Below are 18,122 nucleotides of genomic sequence, written 5' to 3' on the forward strand. Positions count from 1 at the left end.
AACCAAAATACTCTATTGACCATATTAAAAAAATTAAAATATTCTTATTAGTCTTAAATTATTTAAATATTTTTATTTTTCGTATCATACTCAACCTTTAATGGGTGAAGGAGGAACTCGTCTTCTTCCTACACCTTACCAAAAACCACCACACCCTCTCCCCCTATCGGCTACCGCTACCCCCCCCTTCCCCCCTCTCCCTACCGAAACCGAAAACTCCCAATTTACCCAAGAAGAAAAATTGCAAATAGAAACTCCTTCCGCTCATCTTCCTCATCTACTTCAAAGTTTTGGTGGCCCCTACGAGGAGGAAACCAATGCCCAAGCAGTCGGACTCTTGTTAGCGATAGTGGGTTTTCTTGTATTCCCCTTTATTTGGAGTATCCTTGAAGCTTGGACAACGTTTTCCTCCCATAGGGCCCCCGAAAACTTAGAATGACATGAGGAAATTGAGCGGAAGGAGATTCAATTTGTCAATTTTTCTTCCTGGGTAAATCGTTTCTAGTTCCGACAAGGAGAAAGGTGAGGCGATGGTGGCCGGCAGGGGGAGGGGGCGTGGTGGTTTTCAGCAATAGTGGATGGTTCATGGTAAGGTGTAGAAAGAAGACGGGTAAATGGTGAATCACTTCCTCCGCTAAAGGTTGGGTTTGGGATGAGACACAATAACAATTTGTATTTTAGTTTCACAAAGGTATTCTGGCAATTCATTTTGAAACTTAATTCGATACTAACCAGCCTCTTAGCTATGAGCCAGACGCAATTTTGTTTTGGGTTGCATGCAATTTAAGCCTCTTAAGGGACCCAACAACAACAAGAATTCTGGCCCAACTTAAGTGGAGACTACATGTATAAAACTCAATAAAAAAAAAAATTGCAATCCCATCATTTACTTTAGGGTCAAATTGGGTGTGGTCCCTATTATTGCGTAAATTATATCTGAATCCTAATCAAACCAAGGGGAGGGGGGGGCATCAAATAAGAGAGAACCATAATACTCTAAACTGGAAATTATATGATTAGCTATTCTTAAGTTTCCTATTACAAGAATATCACTCAATGTTTGTTTGGGCACCTCGACTACATTATCAATGGAGCTTTATATAATTAATATAGGGGGGACTTCGCCACTAACCCTAAAATGATTCAAACTCTGACCTCCTACGTAGAAGCATTAATCTTTTGCTAACTAAGCTCAAAATTTCAATTAAACAATAATAGCTAAAATCAACTTTGAGTTTACAAAACTAACTAAAATAATAAATTTTGTTTTCTTTTTGACATTTTTACACGTAAAAGTAATCCTACCATCACATCAGGCCAGCATCATCTTCTTCCTATAAACCCCAACTCAAGAAAACCCATTTAATCATTTTTATTATTAGTTACTTTTATTATAGTTTATTTTATTTTGTTTTTTCATGTATATTTTACCTAATGTGATGGTATGATTAGTTTTCTAGAGGTCAAAATATCCAAAGAGAAATAAAATTTATTGTTTTGGTTAGTTTTGTAAATACAAAATTAATTTGAACAAGTTTTGTTAATTGAAACATTGAGCGGCTACTTTAACGAAGAAAAACCTAAAATGATCTAATCATGTAATTTATTTTAAATTTGTAATCAAACTAAAATATAAATAAATAAAATTACCGGTCTACCATATACACTGTTATTAAAAATCATATAACGGGGTGAATGATTCACCCTAGTTAATAATCGATTTTCGTTTCATGCATTTGATGGATCATGCATCAAATTTAGTAATTAATCAACTCAAGAAATTGATATCTAATAGACCAAGATCACACCTAAATCTTAGGGTTAGTACAATTTATAACATTTTGATATACACAACCAAACACGCAAGGCCCGGCCACGCCCATGAATCCAAACATTTGGTGATGGTGTCTTTAACACATAACATACCAATATTTGGGTGGTGTTTTCAAAGCACACAATGTTTTAAAGCCACAATAGAATAAAGTGATTAGTTTCTCTAAGTGTAAGCTGAAGGCAACAAACGTCTAATGGGGTTAAAGTAGGATATGAGAAAGGAGTATGATATAATAGAATGGGCGTATATTGAGGCAATTTTATTGAAGATGGGTTATTGTTCACAATGGATAAACTTGACTCTGAATTATATCAGTTATGTTTCCTATGAGCTATTTATTAATGGTAATGTTAGCTCTAACATTATTCCTATCCGAGGTATAAGACAAGGTGACCCGTTGTCTCCTGCCTTATTTATTTTGTGTGCACATGAATTAAGCTAATAAGCTCTATACTAATAGTTTTTGAAAAGCAGGGTGCTAGGGCCTGTTCAGAGGTATCAAAGTTAATGGTTGCACTCCCCCATTAGTCATCTACTATTTGCTAACGATACATTATTGTTTTTGAAAGCAAAGCTAGAAGTTGTATGGAGTCTAAAGGAAGCACTGGATACGTACTTTCAGAGTAGCAACCAGGCTATAAATTTCAAAAAATCCTGGTTAGTCTTCAGCCCCAACACACAATGTCGGTTCAAGAGATGTATCCTCAAAGTTTCATACTCAAAAGAACCCACCAAATATCTAGGTTTACCCCCTAAAGTTGGAATATAAAAAAAACAAACCTCTGCATATGTTCAGGATCGGGTTTGCTCGAAACTTGAAGGGTGGAGATATAAGTTGTTATCACATGCAGGGAAAGATGTGCTTCTTCGGTCAGTTTCTTTTCCTTTGCCACAGTTTGTACATGAACAGATGAGAAAGGACTATCCAAATTTTTACTGGGGCTCTCAGAGAGATAAGGTTAAATTGCATTGGATAGCATGGGACCTATTAGGTTCTTCCAAAGAAAAGGGCGGCTTGGTATTCAAAGATACACATACCCAGAACTTGGCAATGCTTACCAAGGTTGTTGAATGAATATGGAGAGAACATGATAGTTTATGGGCATGCTTCACAAAAGCTATTTACTATCCTCATTCAGGTTTCCTAGAAGCTAAAAAAAAGGTAATCAACCAAGTTGGGCTTGGAGAAGTATATTTCAAGCGAGGAATAAGATATTGGAAGAAAACCTCATATGTCAGATTGGAGAATGATCAAAGATAGACATTTGGCATTCCACATATGAATTCCAAACCTCTAAACCAGAAATTAAGCTGCCCATTACACTTCTGTATCTGACTTGATAGATCAACAAGCAAGATTATGGCGAATAGACCTTTTGAACACTTGGTTTCAACAATGGGAGAAGGAAGCTACCATTAAAAATACAATTGGGCATATTTCCAGGTGAAGATAAGCAAAGATAGAGTGCGTCTAAGGATGATATATTTTAAGTAAAGACAGCATACCATGCTCAGATGAATAGGAAATTTGAGACCCAGTAGGGAAGAGGATCATCATCACATTAGAATACTTAATTGGGAAGAAGTTTCTGTAAAGGTGCGGAAATTTATTTGGGTTGTCAAGCTCAAGCTCAATCCAAAGAGACATTTTGTGTGGCGATGTTGCACTGAAGGTTTACCTAAGGGTGAATCTCTAGCTAAGAGCAAAATACCGATTGACCTTTGCTGTTTTCGATGCTTTTGTAAAGTGGAAGATGCTTCTCACACACTATTAGATTGCGATTTTGCAAGGGCAGTTTGGTTGGCTAGCCCCTGAAGCTATAAACCACCAACAAAGCCTAATCCAAAACTCGATGAATGATTGAGCAGCTTGATGAAACTAAAGAATGAATCTAAAGAGGAAACTGTGAAGCTCTTCAATATGTGTTTTTACACCTGCTCATGTGGTTGGCAAGAAATGAGGAGGTCAGGGACTCCAGATTAAGTGGCAATGGAAGTCAAGCTATAAAGACCCATGAAGAGTTCTGGGCGACTAGACCTATTCAACGCCCACCAACATGTGTCTCACCACGTCAGCAATTAAACAGATCGGCTACACTATGCCCTTGCAAGAAAATGATGGACTTTTGAGTTTAAATAAAGATGCATCCTTTGTTAAACACTTAGGAATTAATGGCATTCTTCATGCCGTATTAATTAGATGATATTTGTTTTTTGAAAACACGTTTTCGTACATGTAAGTTTGCATTTATAGGGATATCAACCATTTGACTAAGACTAATTGGCATCCCTCCACTCCACTCCCTGGTTTTGTGAGCTTGTTTATGCCACAATCTCGGCACAGTCATTTGCTGAATAAATTGACTAATTACCTTAAAAAAATACATTTCGTTAATGATGTGGGACCCCTAATCTGCCACGTAGATGGTATGTTTGGCTAACTTCTTAACAATCAGATTACCGTTACCATTTATTTAGAGCCACCCACACACACATCCGGCCCAAAGATACCAATATGAATTGGTGTAGATTCCAAACTCTCAATTTTAACTGGCCATATAGCTCCCCTTCAAATGTATAGCCACGTCACTATCTGATTATCTATTTATATATATATATTTTTTTACATTTTTATTCCTTTTCTCTTGGCGGTATAAAGTTGTTGAGTTCCATTCCCGGCGTCCCGATTCACGTTCCCGCTACTCTCTCCCCCGCATTTTTTTCAGTTTCTTTTGAGTTTTGGATTCGGAGCGAAAAAAAGAACAAACCTTGGTAAGGACGCAAACCCCTTTTATTATTATTATTATTTATTTATTATAATTGTAATTATAATTATTATTATTATTATTATTATTATTTCATTGAAATAAATATACGTAATTCCATGTATCTCCCTCGACGCAGAGGCCGTTGGAGCTCGTGAGATCCCGCAATTCTTCAATCTGTCGAATTCCGCCTCTGCAAATTGTCATTGTCTCGAAATCTTTTGTTGTTCTTGTTTATTCTGTCGAAATTAATCGTCTCACTCTTTCGTTTGATCTGTTCCCTGCAACAGCGGAATTCGTGTAGTTGGGAAATCTTTTCTGTTCCCCCACACTCGAGTTAGCAGAGGTTTGATTCGTTCTCTGAGTCTAGGGTTTTTATTTTGCGGTGATATTAGTTTTTACTTTCGGGTTTATATTGAATTAAGGAAAATGATTTGAAGTTTTATGTATCGAAGGAGAAACCATATCGTAGGATGCCGAATTCCGCCGGCTTCTGATTCGATCCCTTAATTCAAGTGGTTTCTGCGGAATTAGGTTTCTTATCGGTATCGAGAGAGGAATTTGTTCTTTCGTCTTGGTTTGGTTTCGCTTCTCTGTATTTGTTCAAGGGCGGATGATTATCAAAAAGAATTTGAAATCCAAAATGCCAACTCTCAAACGTTGCAAAGTAGGAGAGCCTGGCTGTGAAGACGATGATAGTCCAGGGATTACAAAGAAAAGGAAGACGAATGGGTATTGCCCTCTTGATATGCTGGGCGAGGTCGCTGCTCGCAGAATTCCGTTTAATGGTTATGGATTACGTAGAGGGTTTGGTGAGGATTGCGAGGAATTGAGCAGCGTCGCAACTTCATGGTGCTCCGAGGTCTCTTACTGCCCCGGCGAGGTGGAGTCTGAGCCAAGGAGACGAGACGGTTGGAAGATGAAAAATCACAATGCAGAGGCTCTTCGTCCAGCCTTAGTTAAAACGTCTAGAGGACGAGTTCGAGTACTACCTTCTCGCTTCAATGACTCGGTTCTCGACCCGTGGAAGAAGGAGAAGTCTAAACTCGTTGTTCCAGAATCTGACTTCACAACTGAAGCAACATTCTGCAAGGAAGAAAAGTTCAATTCTAAAGTTCCAGAAGTTGTTTATGGGTTCAACAAGAAACAACGCCAGGGTGATAAATTCACGTGGCGAATCCCCAAGTTGGCTCCATTGTACACAGAAGAAGAAAATGATGAAGAATACGAAGAAGAAGAAGAAGAAGAAGTAGGAACCATGGGGTTGAAGAACTATGAAATTAGGAAGTATTCTAGCTCCCGTAGCTCGCTTACATCTCTTCATGAGCAGATGACTGAAGTTGCCAAGTCTCCATCCTTGCCAGAAGCTGATGAGCTCTTCAGAACTTGTGATCCGACATGCATAGATAGGTCGTTGAAGGAGAACAATGAGAAGCGGAAAGGTTTCTTCCGGCCGGAGGACTTTGTTCTGGGTGATATAGTCTGGGCAAAATCTGGAAAGAGGTATCCTGCTTGGCCTGCCACAGTCATTGATCCGATGTTGCAAGCACCTGAAAGAGTGTTGAATTCCTGTGTTGCCGGAGCAATTTGTGTAATGTTCTTCGGATACTCCGGAAATGGAAAAGAGAGGGTAAATTCGAATTCTCCTCTGCTTTCTATACTTATTTCATATGGTTGTTCCGTGTTTTAATTGTCGTGATTCCCCCGTTGGGATACACAGTAATGATTAAGTGTTTTAGTATCAAAATTTCATTCTTTATAATTCTATCTCACTGTTGATGAGCAGGACTACGCATGGGTGAAGCATGGGATGATTTTTCCATTTTTAGATTATCTCGACAGGTTTGTATAAATAAAACTTCTGTTAAATTAGACTAAACTTCGAATTAAGAAAGCTCTCTTAAGGGAGATTTTTGGTTCGTTCAGATTTCAGGGGCAAACCCAGTTGCACAAGAGCAAGCCTAGTGATTTCCGGATGGCTATAGAAGAGGCATTTTTGGCCGAACATGGTTTTATGGACGTGTTGACAGATGAGTTGAACACGGTAGTTGGGCAGTCAGCTTACCATCAGTCTATTCCTAGAGGTGCCCAAGAGGCAACTGATTCAAATCAGCATCAAGAATCTAACTGTCAGAACAAGGTGAGTGTGCCAGTACCTTCTCTCTCATTATGTGATTGGGGTTGCCACATTTGCATCAAAGCTCCATTACAATAAGAGTGCTTTTATAATAATCAGATTATTTTATCTTATCATGCTATCAGTATGTAAATTCTTAAAATTCTATAATATATAGCCAGAACATGAATGTCTAAACTCTAAAATTACATATCTGACCACATACACTGGCATAGTTTAATGCATGATTCTAACTTTAAGATTGATGACAGCAGTTCTGGGAAAAAATGGGTTGTAAGGAACTTTGAAGGACTAAATGTGCACCTTTATTTTTTGACTAACTGGGAAAAAGAAAAGAGGCGTAACAACTCCCATTTATGTCTCCAATAAACCGTAGAGTGATACTTGCAGCATGTTCATGTCTAGAGGGTACTTAGAAACTGTAATTTAACTTATATCTTGATTACTTATTTGAAGCAAATTATTTGTAGGGTGCACTATGGCATTTCATCAATTTCATCATTTGTTTGTCCATGTGTATGTCCTAATAACTTGGTGCATTAAAATTTTTCTAGTATAAAAAATTATACTTATCCAGTTTAGTTTCTTGTGCAGGATGTGCTTGAGAAGAAAGGGTTACGATTGTGTGATGGTTGTGGGCTTAGCCTACCCAAAACTACAAAGAAAATGAAGAGTTCTACTCTAAAGTCCCAATTTTTATGCAAACATTGTACCACGGTGTGTATAATGTGCCTTAACTTAGTTTTGTGTGTTGAAGTTGGCTGGTAATTTTCTTCAGTGTTGCCTTATTTCCTGGTAAATTCTATTCTTGATACAGCTACAAAAATCAAAACAATACTGTGGCATATGCAAGAGGATTTGGCATCACTCTGATGGTGGCAGTTGGGTGAGACAATTCACAATCTTACAAACATCCTTCCTTCATCAAACAGTATAAAGATAACTAAATAATTTGTTGCTTCTACTTTATTGAATTAGGTTCGTTGTGATGGATGTAAAGTTTGGGTTCACGCAGAGTGTGACAAAATTTCCAGTAACCTGTTCAAGGTTTAGACATCACTACTTGTATTTAATATTATTTCTTGGTTTATCTGGAAATATTTTTCATTTTAGAGTCTGAAGGATGAGGTTACTGATATTAGTTATTTTTAAACCAAAGGATCTTGAAGACTCTGACTACTATTGTCCCGATTGCAAAGCAAAGTTTAACTTTGAGTTATCAGATGCAGAAAAAGGGCATGCAAAGCAAAGGTTCCTTTCATAATTCTTGCTAAGTGTTATTTTTACTTTTCGTTCATAAGGATCTTACAATTTTTTGAACAGGTGTAACAAAAACACTGGGCAATTAACAGTTCCAGACAAGATAGCTGTTGTGTGCCATGGCATGGAAGGGACATATATTCCAAGTCTTCATTTGTAAGTGTCCGCTACTTTATAGCTGCTTTCTCGTTTTGTCTCAACCTTTTTTTAATTGCAGAAGGCTGTGCATAAATGTTCAATGCTGTTTATCTTTTTTTCTTCTTCTGAATAGTAATTAAGTATCACTGATTTTTTTTTTTTTTTTTTGGGTATGAATGTTTCAGTAAGTTTTCATTTCCATTGACAAATGATTTGCCAGGGATGCCTAAAGTCGAATAATTTTGGTTCTCTCTTGTTTATATCATGCTTTTGATGTATCAGTTAAGAGCTTTAATAATCTGGTTGTTATTATCAGTGTATGCTACATAAAGAATCTAATGATTCAGTGTAATGCTGGTCTTTTTTCTTTTCCCATGGAGATAGTCTGAATCCAAGATATGAATTAATCAATACGGTGTATCCAGTGCATGAACCTCCCAATATTGTGAGGTCTGGGGAAGGTCATACTGCTTGGTTTTCTTGTACAGCCTACCTGGAAGAATCCATGGACCGGTTTCTGTTTTGTCATCTTCTATGTAATGTAGTACTGAACTTCAGAAATCAAAACAGTACAAACAGGATCTTTCCACTAAGAAATAAATCAACAATTGAGGAAAAATCAAATTGAACAACATTGGCTGGTTAGATAACCATCCAACTCAAGTCATGTTTATGAAACAAGGGCCGAAAATCTGAAATCGACCCGGTGGTTAGATCAGGATCAATAGGGAATCTTGGAACTACTAGTAAAAGGGAAAAACTATAATTTCAGTGGTTATGTGGAACAGAATTTAGTATTTGAAACTCCAACCAATTCTGCATATGAATCTGTTGTCAGTAAATAAAAAAGAACAGCAAGTCATAATCAATTTTAATAATACTAGGGCTTGAGACAGTAACTTATGAAGAAACAATGGAAGGATTAGGACACAGGTCTATATCCAGTTCTGCAGGTCAGAATCTGGCCAAAGTTGAATTGAATTCTTTCTGCATTGAAGAAACATTAGGTCGAAACATGAGTGGATTTTAATGGCTGAATTCTTCTATTCAAACATTCATGCAGAAAATCACTTAATATGAATTCTTAATGGAGTAAAAGGTGCAGAACATTTCAGAAGCCAACTTAAGTGTTAGTCGCAAAATAATTAATAAAAAAGGATTTCCAGCATTGGAACAATTTACCGTGACTTCAGACCAAAGCTTTGATTATTCAAAATTCATGTACAATGTCGGACTTATAGAAACTTATATTATATAGACTCAATTACAAAAAGGAATGACTTGTTCCATACCAGAGCCGATTCTTTGTTTAGTGCCACGGTGACCCTTTTAAAAAACAAAAAGTGGGGGCGGGGGGGGTCTTTCCTTGGATCTATTTTAGGCTGGTTCCATAAAGTCTTAGTCAATTTTTTTTTTTTTAATTTTTGACAGTTAGGAAGTAATTTATTCTTCCCCAGATAGAACTTCTCTGACTGTTTTTTTAATTGATTTCTGTTCCAGAGTTGTTTGTGGTTGTGGATCATGTGGACCAGATAAGCGATCACTTAGTGAGTGGGAACGACATACTGGCTCCAAAAAGAAAAACTGGAAGACAAGTGTTAAAGTGAAAGATTCAATGCTACCGCTGGAACAATGGGTTTGTACTCTAAGTGGATCTTGTTATTTCCAGCGTCGTACTAGATACTTTCTTCTTACTGCATCATTTATACTTCCAGATAATTTTACACAATCATCCCCTTTCAACTGATAATTAGATTAAATAAACATCATTTAAAAATTCAAAATCATCTCTATTCAACTTTTAAAAGCTATGACACCTTTGCTGCTGATTGAAGATGAAAAGCTAAACTGTTCCTTAGAATTCATCGATCATATAATTGGTGTTTCAGTGCATGCTATTTGCTTTACAATTCTGTTCCTATAGTGTAGAATTTGTGATGGTTCTGAATAACCTTTTCCTTTGCATTTTGTTTTGGTTTTTACTTTTCAATGTTTTTCTCTTTGGTAAATAAGATATTCCTTTCTAGTGTTGTGTTCACAGAGACACTGCATGTAGCTACAGTTGCAGTAAAATTTGTTGTATTCAATATCCTTTAATTTTTTATTTTTCCAGATGCTGCAGGTTGGAGAGTATCATTCCCATAATGTTGTTTCTGTTCCTATAGTGTAGTATTTGTGATGGTTCTGAATAACCTTTTCCTTTGCATTTTGTTTTGGTTTTTACTTTTCAATGTTTTTCTGTTTGGTAAATAAGATATTCTTTTCTAGTGTTCTGTTAACGGAGACGGAGACACTGCATGTAGCTACAATTGCAGTAAAATTTGTTGTATTTAATATCCTTCAATTTTTAATTTTTCAGATGCTGCAGGTTGGAGAGTATCATTCCCATAATGTTGTTTCTGTGCCCCCTCTCAAACGACCTTCTCTGAAGATACAGAAGCAGAAGTTGCTTGATTTCTTGAAAGGTAGAGTCATTCTTCCCAGCATAGAGAATTTTTTTATCTTATCAAATTTCAATTATCATTTGTCCCTCTGGGCAATATCTGTGAAGATGCTTTTACATGGTCAAGCTACCATTAGATAGACTGGGTAATTTATCTGTTTCATTATCACAGAGAATTATGAACCTGTACATGCTAAGTGGACGACAGAACGATGTGCTGTTTGCAGATGGGTTGAGGATTGGGATTACAATAAAATTATTATCTGCAATAGGTAGCTCCATTTGACTTTATTTACTGAAGTACCCTGGGTTGAGATCAAAGTTATCTTTTGCTTTGCAATTTCTGCAGACTATCCCTGTCCCAAGATATCATTTGTGAGTTTTTTCTCCCCTCCCCCCATCCAGATGTCAAATAGCAGTCCACCAAGAGTGCTATGGAGCAAGACATGTTCGAGATTTCACTTCGTGGGTTTGCAGAGCATGTGAAATACCTGATGTAAAACGGGAGTGTTGCCTTTGTCCTGTGAAAGGTACGTTTTGTAGATTTTGCCTTTTAACTCTCCCAATATTGCATACTAATGGTATTCTGTTAAATACAGCATTTACCTGCTGTGCAGTTTATGGTTTCTTTAAGTTGCTGCTTCTCCAATTGATGTCCTTGTCTAATTTGTTCTGTTTCTTTCATTAGGGGGTGCTCTGAAGCCATCTGATGTCGATGGTCTGTGGGTTCATGTGACATGTGCTTGGTTTCAACCAGAAGTTGCTTTCTCAAGTGATGAGAAGATGGAACCTGCTGTTGGAATTTTAAGAATTCCATCACATAATTTTGTAAAGGTAAAAGCGGGAATAAAGATCTTCTGATTCAAAATTGCTTGAGTTACTTCCATTGAAGTTTCTTGGAAAGTTATAATATCTTGGGTATTCCCCTCTGTGCCCATTTGTCTTCTCATCACTTTGGCTTACATTGATATGTAAGTAGGTAGACATATACATACAATTTCACATTCTCTACATATATTCTCCTTTTCAGTTTTCTATGGAAGAAAGACATCTTCCCAGACTTTTCTGTCGCTAAATGTTTAAAAGTGGATCTCCTTTAACAGAGATGAACATTGCAATTAGCTTAATTTCTTTTAGTGAATCTATTTCGGTCTATGATTCTTAGTGGTTCAGATGAGTGACCTCGAAGTTGCTTGTTTAATTTTGGTATTATAGTTATTATTTGTCGATGAATGCCTTCTCAAGTAGTGCTTTTGTTTGCTGTCGGTCAGGTTTGCGTGATTTGTAGACAAATGCATGGATCCTGCACTCAGTGTTACAAGTGTTCCACATATTATCATGCAATGTGTGCATCAAGGGCAGGATATCGTATGGAGGTAATTTGCATAGTTATTTTTATTTATGAATGCTCCTTGTTATACAAATTGTGCAATTTTAAAAAACAAAATTGTTTTGTGAAGAAAGTTCCGTAGGTTAAATGCATGGTTTTGGTTGTGATTCTGTGTAACAGTTATCTGATTCACTTTTTTATCATGATGTATGACTTTTGTAGTATTTAAGTTGGCAAGTATATGACAGCTAAAGAACCATTAAAAAAAAGAAAAAGAAAAAGAAAAAAAGACAACTAAAGAAGAACCATAACAATCTTAGTTGTCATATAAGGGACTAAATTTGCTGCAATTTTTTGGAAGGTTTGTTTCTTTGTTTTTCTTTTGCATGATGTATCGTCTATGTTCCTGAACCGTGTTTTCTTTTTTTGGGTCAACATCCTGAGCCATGTTTACTGCGTCATTTTGTGAATGCATATCTACATTATGATTTCCAATTGAAGATGCAAGGGCTTTCTTCTATTTAAAGAAGGTTAATTTTGAACGTGTAATCACGTAAAAATATTTGCAGAAACTATTTGGAAATAAAAGATGGGTACATTAAGGGCAGAGGGTTCAATGCAATTCCACATTAAGAACCAAAGCTTTCACACTTGTAACTACCAGGAGATTGCTTGAATCCTTGAAACCTAGCCCTAAAAAAATCCCTGTTGAAGCACGAAAGCATGGTACATCTGCCTAAATTTTCATCTCCCAGTAGTTATATGCTAACCTATGGAGCAGATCCATCACCAAAACAGGCCTGTTTAATTAGAAATAAAGTGGTCAGGTTCTATACATGTTGGGCTTTGGGTCTCATGGATTGTCTAAGACAGACCAATTTAATGGGCCTAAATATGCGTAGTAAAAACAATAAATTTATTTAATTCGCTGAGTTTTTCCTTTTTTGAGTTTATTTTCTCCATTATTTCACTTACCTGATCAGTTTAGGTTGCCTAACATGTTGAAGATTGGGTTAGGTCTTTCTTTTGTAGTATAGGAGTTTATTTTTGAGTCTTCGCATAAGTTTGTAAGGTGGTCTATTGTAGTATAGGAGTTTATTTTTGAGTCTTCGCATAAGTTTGTAAGGTGGTCTATTATGGAACGCAGAACAATTGACTAATGAATTTGCTCGGTAGGCTACTGATGCCTTCTTCCACCATTGTGAGCACCAAGATTAGTTGTTATATAAACTCCAGTGGTATAAGCATGGAACCATTTGACTCAATGCGGTGGGGAAGTAAGTGCCTAGGAGTTCTGAATTGAAGTTGTATTTTGAATTATTGAAGATCTCCTTCAAGATTCAATTTCGAGGTCAATATTCAATCTTTTTTTCAAGTTTCTGCATAAAAACTAGGATTTAGTTTAAATAAACTCCTAATCTATCCCAACACCAAATTACCCATTTGTCCCTTAAAATTGTCCCCTCTCCGAAATTTCTAGAAAAACTAACTAGTACTTAGCTAACATCGAATCGCCTTCTATCACCTCCAGTGGATTATTCAATTCCAACCATTTCCAACTGTCACAGGATAACCCAATTATTAATTATTATCCATAAATCTAATTTTGACCCATTTGACCTTTATCTCTCTTCTCTAAAGATCTTGGTTTATTGGCTCCTAGTTGATCATCTATGGATTTAGGTACACCACGTTGGCCTAGGCCAGGGTGGGAAAAATATTTTGAAAAACCATCGTTTATAGTTTTTGGCTGTAAAATATCTTCATAAATGCTCTCTTGAGAGTTATATATATACTTATTTATTTATTTAATATATACTATTATTATATATATATATTTTTTACAATGTGAATTAGAAGCCCTCTCTCTTTCTTGAAGGCCTAGTAACAGGGCCACTTAAATGATGGGAACTTGCATGCAAAATGTTGATATTGATAGTTTTTCTGGTTGTTATTCTTAATGCCTTCCCAACATGCATAGAAGTATAGTTTTTTTTTTTTTTTCAATCTTTAGCAGAGAAATGGATCATTTTTGGGAGTATGTTGAAGGTAAGCTGTAATTTAATAAGGTCTGTGATAATGCGATTTCCTGTACCAAATGACATTACTATGCTTAAGATGCATACAAAACAAGAAGAAGCCATATCACAATTGAATAGGGTCGTTTAAGATGCGCTTCTTTTTATATTTGTGAATTGATACAGGCTCTCCTCTCAAGTTCCATTCTTTTACTTGAATCTCTTTTAGTTGTATGAATGTGATAGGGGTGTTTCTGTAAAGACTTGCAAATGCATGTACGGTTGAAACATCCATATTCCTTGTCAAACACTTCTGTTGGTTTGCAATAAGTTTTACTAACACTATATTTGATGTGTAGTTGCACTGTTTGGAGAAGAATGGGAGACAGATCACGAAGATGATCTCATATTGTGCTTTTCACAGGTAATGTTTTCTCTTCTTGTCAGTTTCTACCTAATTTGTGACATGCTAGTGGTTGTAATCACTACTATAGAATCTTGTATATTTTCCCAATATCTGACGGCTGCCTGGACTGCAGCAATCAATGTAGAGGGTGGTTTCTGCAAGAACAGTTTATTGTGGAGTCTTATACATAAACAATTATTGACTAGTTTAATTTTCTTTTTTTATCTGCTGGCCAGGACTCCAAATCCAGATAATGTTTTAATCATACAGACTCCAATAGGGGTCTTCTCCGCCAAAAGCTTGCTTCAAAATAAGAAGCGGTTGGTTTCCAGGCTAATTTCATCCAATAGAACGGAGGTTATAGAGGATTCAGCCTTGGAGATTGATCAGTTTGACTCATCATCTGCTGCAAGGTGCCGGCTCTTTAATAGATCAAAACATAAGGTACATCACCATGTTCTACTAGTCAATTTTGTTGAATGCTTTTTAATCTAACTTTTGGCTTAGTGTTTAGAGAGTCATTACAATATGGGGTACAAGGAGATGTGTTGCACGAATTCAGTGACCGCAAGGAGGGAGCCCCAATGGTCCTGTTCTTGTGGACTTGCATTACTCAAATATTGTACACACCATTGCATTGTTTCTGGTTGGTTAGAATGTAAGCCACAATAGATTGGCTACTATCAGTGGATAGGGCTAACTATTTTGCCTGATTAGAGATATCTCTAGTTGAGGCTGCTATTCCCCAGTGGTCCTGTTCTTGCAAACTTTGCATTACTCAAATATTGTATACACCATTGCATTGTTTCTGGTTGATTAAAATGTAAGCCACAATAGATTGGCTACTACCAGTAGATAGGGCTAACTATTTTGCCTGATTAGAGATATCTCTAGTTGAAGCTGCTATAATTAGAATTCTGCATATTCTATTTCTCATGTTTTTTCTTTTGCTTGTCAGAGGACTAGAGAAGAGGCAATAGCACACCGAGTAAAGGGACCACGTCAGCATCCATCAGACATGATAGAATGCTTGAATACATTCAGGGTAATGATATCCATACAGTAATCATTTTGGTTATTTTCTTAGTATTTTTTGAATGTGACATTGAGATGAATCATTGTAAAATTGATGGTTGATAATTGATATTTTCCCCAACAGGAAGAACAGGATCCTGGGTCATTTTCTACATTCAAGGAACGACTCCAGCACTTACAGGCAAATTATCCATCTAAAGTTTTTGGTTATCATTGGTTCCTAATTTATTTCCTAACCTCCTTTGGTGTTTATTCATGAATGCAGAGAACCGAAAACGGTAGAGTTTGCTTTGGTAGATCCGGCATACATGGATGGGGCCTCTTTGCCCGTCGAAATATTCAAGAAGGAGAAATGGTATGCATCAATTCAAACCTTAATATAGATTCTGAACTGCTTGCCTTTCACATGAAATTATCAGAAGGTCAAGAAATATATCTTGAGGGGTTTGTGGCTCCCCTGCTCGGCCTTTCTTCTGATTGAATGAGATTTAGGTTTTCATTTGATGTATAACTCATAGTGCTCATCAAAAGAGTTTCTATGTCAGGTACAATTAGTTTTCATTTAATGCAAACAGATGCTATAAAATATATGCATTTTTTTTGCCAAAAACATTTACAGAAAATATATGCCTTTATTGCCAAAAACATTTACTGGGGTTTCTCCAGAAGTTAGATACAATGCTTCACAAAACTTTGCTTTGCCTGTCTCCAGGTCCTTGAGTATCGGGGTGAACAGGTTAGGGGCAGTGTTGCAGATCTAAGAGAGGCACGCTACCGGTTAGAGGGCAAAGACTGCTATGTAATTTTCTTCACTTGATTTGTTTGCTCGATCTCAACTTCTGTGGCCCTATTGTCATTGGCACATCTAAAAGAGTCTTTGCTATAAAGTACTGTGTTTGTCATCCTCTTGAAAAACCCTTTTCTTGTTTGCTCCTTATCCGTGTTACAGACAGTGAGGTTATATAATATTCAGGGTCTCTCTGCTGTTTGTAAATGTTGATAACCCTGGAAATTGCCGCCTTTTATTCTGCAGTTGTTTAAGATCAGTGAAGAAGTAGTGGTCGATGCCACCAACAAAGGCAACATAGCACGCTTAATAAATCATTCTGTAAGTTTATCATAGCTAAAAATATTGTCATTTGTATCTGTCCCTCATTCTTTCATCGTTCATTTTCACTGCCAATTGATTTTATCCATTCCAGTGTCAGCAGTAAGTGTTTAGTTTATCACCATATCTCCTATGACACTTGTCATTTGAGGACCTCAAGTTTAGGGTTGATTTTATGCACACTTGCATTATGTTCCAACTGTGTTTTGCTTGTGATGATCAATACTTTGCGCTTGTTGCAGTGCATGCCCAATTGCTATGCAAGGATTATGAGCGTCGGGAATGATGAGAGCCGAATTGTACTAATTGCTAAGACGGCTGTTTCTTCTGGCGATGAGCTAACGTAAACTCTCTCTCTACCCCCCCCCTCCTCTGCGTGTTTTTTCCGATGGATATCTGTGCGTGTGTTACTGTCACCATGTTTTGAAAAATGAGGTTTACAGCGTTATTGTTTCTGTTTCTACTATTATTGTTGTTTTTATCTGCCTTGAAACCATGTAATATATGTTGCTTTCTTCCTTTTCAATAGCCCTAAATTGACAATTTCCCTTTGGCTTCTTCTCACAGTTACGATTACTTGTTCGATCCTGGTGATAGTGATGATTCCAAGGTTCCCTGCCTCTGTAAAGCACCCAACTGCCGGAAATTCATGAATTAGCTTACATAATTACCATTGTTTCTCCAAATGGCGCACTGAACCCCCTTGTAAGACCTCAGGGTTTTGGTCGCCGAGTATGTATCTTCCTTTCCATTTTTTTTGGTAATTAATAAAAGCTCTTACCCATCTTTTTTGTCTTTCATATTTTAATTTCCCCCTTCAGGCATTCTTTGTGTAAATTCTTTTACTGTTCCTTCAATTTAATCAAGTTCTTTATAGCTAATATTTGGTTTCTCTTCAAAACAAAAACTTCAGATGCATTTCCATGTAACGTGTATCAAAAGAAAAAATATATATATATATATATATATATATATATATATATATATATATATATATATATATATATATATATATATATATAAAATATATATATAGTTGTTACGAACTACATTTGATGGTTCAGATGTTTACCTGTTCAACAATGCGCCCTGAACATTGGAAGCAAAGAGGTTGCGTTGCAGTTTCTGGGATCGACTTGACAGGCAAATGGTCTGCAAAGTTTCGTGTTTAGATTTGAATGACCTAATGGAGTTATGGAAAAGATCAGCTTTACCAGAAGATTCTACCGAATTACCTCGAACTTTAATGTGGCATTTGGATCCTCAGCAACGTCTGCAGGGCATCATCCGCCATTGAGTCAGCCTGGGAGCACCTGTGCGCGGATACGATCTACTTTTCTACTGTTAGGTTAACATTGACGGAAGCAGCAGCAACAATCCAAATGTTCCAGGAACGAATAGCTTGAAAACCATGGTATGTCTTGTCGGAAAGAGGTGAGGTTCTTCGTTTCTCCTCAATCACTTGTTACACTGGTAAATGCTCTGCTTCGACTTCTTGCCATGGGTTCCTTCAGCTTATTAAAGAAACCCCGATCGCACGTCCATTTATGGAATTTAATCCAATGGGCTCTGGTAACTGGTCAGCACACGAATCTATGGATGAAACCGAGTCTGGGTCCTCTAATTCCCGTGGAATCCAGATCCTCCA

General features: G+C 36.8%; 1 protein-coding gene across 2 annotated transcripts; it reads left to right on the forward strand.

Moving 5' to 3' along the window:
- Positions 1–4,509: 4,509 nt before the first annotated feature.
- LOC149014123 (histone-lysine N-methyltransferase ATX4-like) lies at positions 4,510–17,400 on the forward strand. 2 transcript variants are annotated; one of them, XM_089158270.1, is made up of 25 exons: positions 4,510–4,606; positions 4,739–4,945; positions 5,055–6,229; positions 6,386–6,441; positions 6,526–6,739; positions 7,331–7,453; positions 7,554–7,622; positions 7,715–7,783; positions 7,896–7,987; positions 8,060–8,152; positions 9,635–9,770; positions 10,494–10,599; positions 10,750–10,849; positions 10,983–11,107; positions 11,266–11,411; positions 11,849–11,953; positions 14,285–14,349; positions 14,568–14,775; positions 15,290–15,376; positions 15,491–15,547; positions 15,632–15,721; positions 16,079–16,165; positions 16,400–16,474; positions 16,717–16,817; positions 17,042–17,400. In XM_089158270.1, exons 3-25 carry the CDS (start codon positions 5,213–5,215, stop codon positions 17,130–17,132), a joined length of 3,312 nt encoding a protein of 1,103 aa, XP_089014396.1. In that variant the 5' UTR covers positions 4,510–4,606; positions 4,739–4,945; positions 5,055–5,212; the 3' UTR covers positions 17,133–17,400. The 2 variants fall into 2 exon arrangements, with proteins under 2 accessions (XP_089014396.1, XP_089014397.1); XM_089158271.1 differs by having other exon boundaries at positions 4,739–6,229; positions 10,503–10,599.
- The last annotated feature ends 722 nt before the right edge of the window (positions 17,401–18,122 follow it).

The sequence above is a fragment of the Hakea prostrata genome, chromosome 6, assembly GCF_041222555.1.
Source record: "Hakea prostrata isolate BN-2017 chromosome 6, UWA_Hpros_2, whole genome shotgun sequence".
In the NCBI taxonomy this organism is placed as follows: domain Eukaryota; kingdom Viridiplantae; phylum Streptophyta; class Magnoliopsida; order Proteales; family Proteaceae; genus Hakea; species Hakea prostrata.

What these genes read in the sequence shown, in the direction of transcription:
- LOC149014123 (XM_089158270.1), top strand. Translation starts at nt 5,213, where the DNA reads ATGATTATCAAAAAGAATTTGAAATCCAAAATGCCAACTCTCAAACGT. An exon ending in GTTGCTTGATTTCTTGAAAG is followed by an intron (nt 10,600 to 10,749) that starts GTAGAGTCATTC and finishes TCATTATCACAG; the next exon opens with AGAATTATGAACCTGTACAT. An exon ending in TTGCCTTTGTCCTGTGAAAG is followed by an intron (nt 11,108 to 11,265) that starts GTACGTTTTGTA and finishes TTCTTTCATTAG; the next exon opens with GGGGTGCTCTGAAGCCATCT.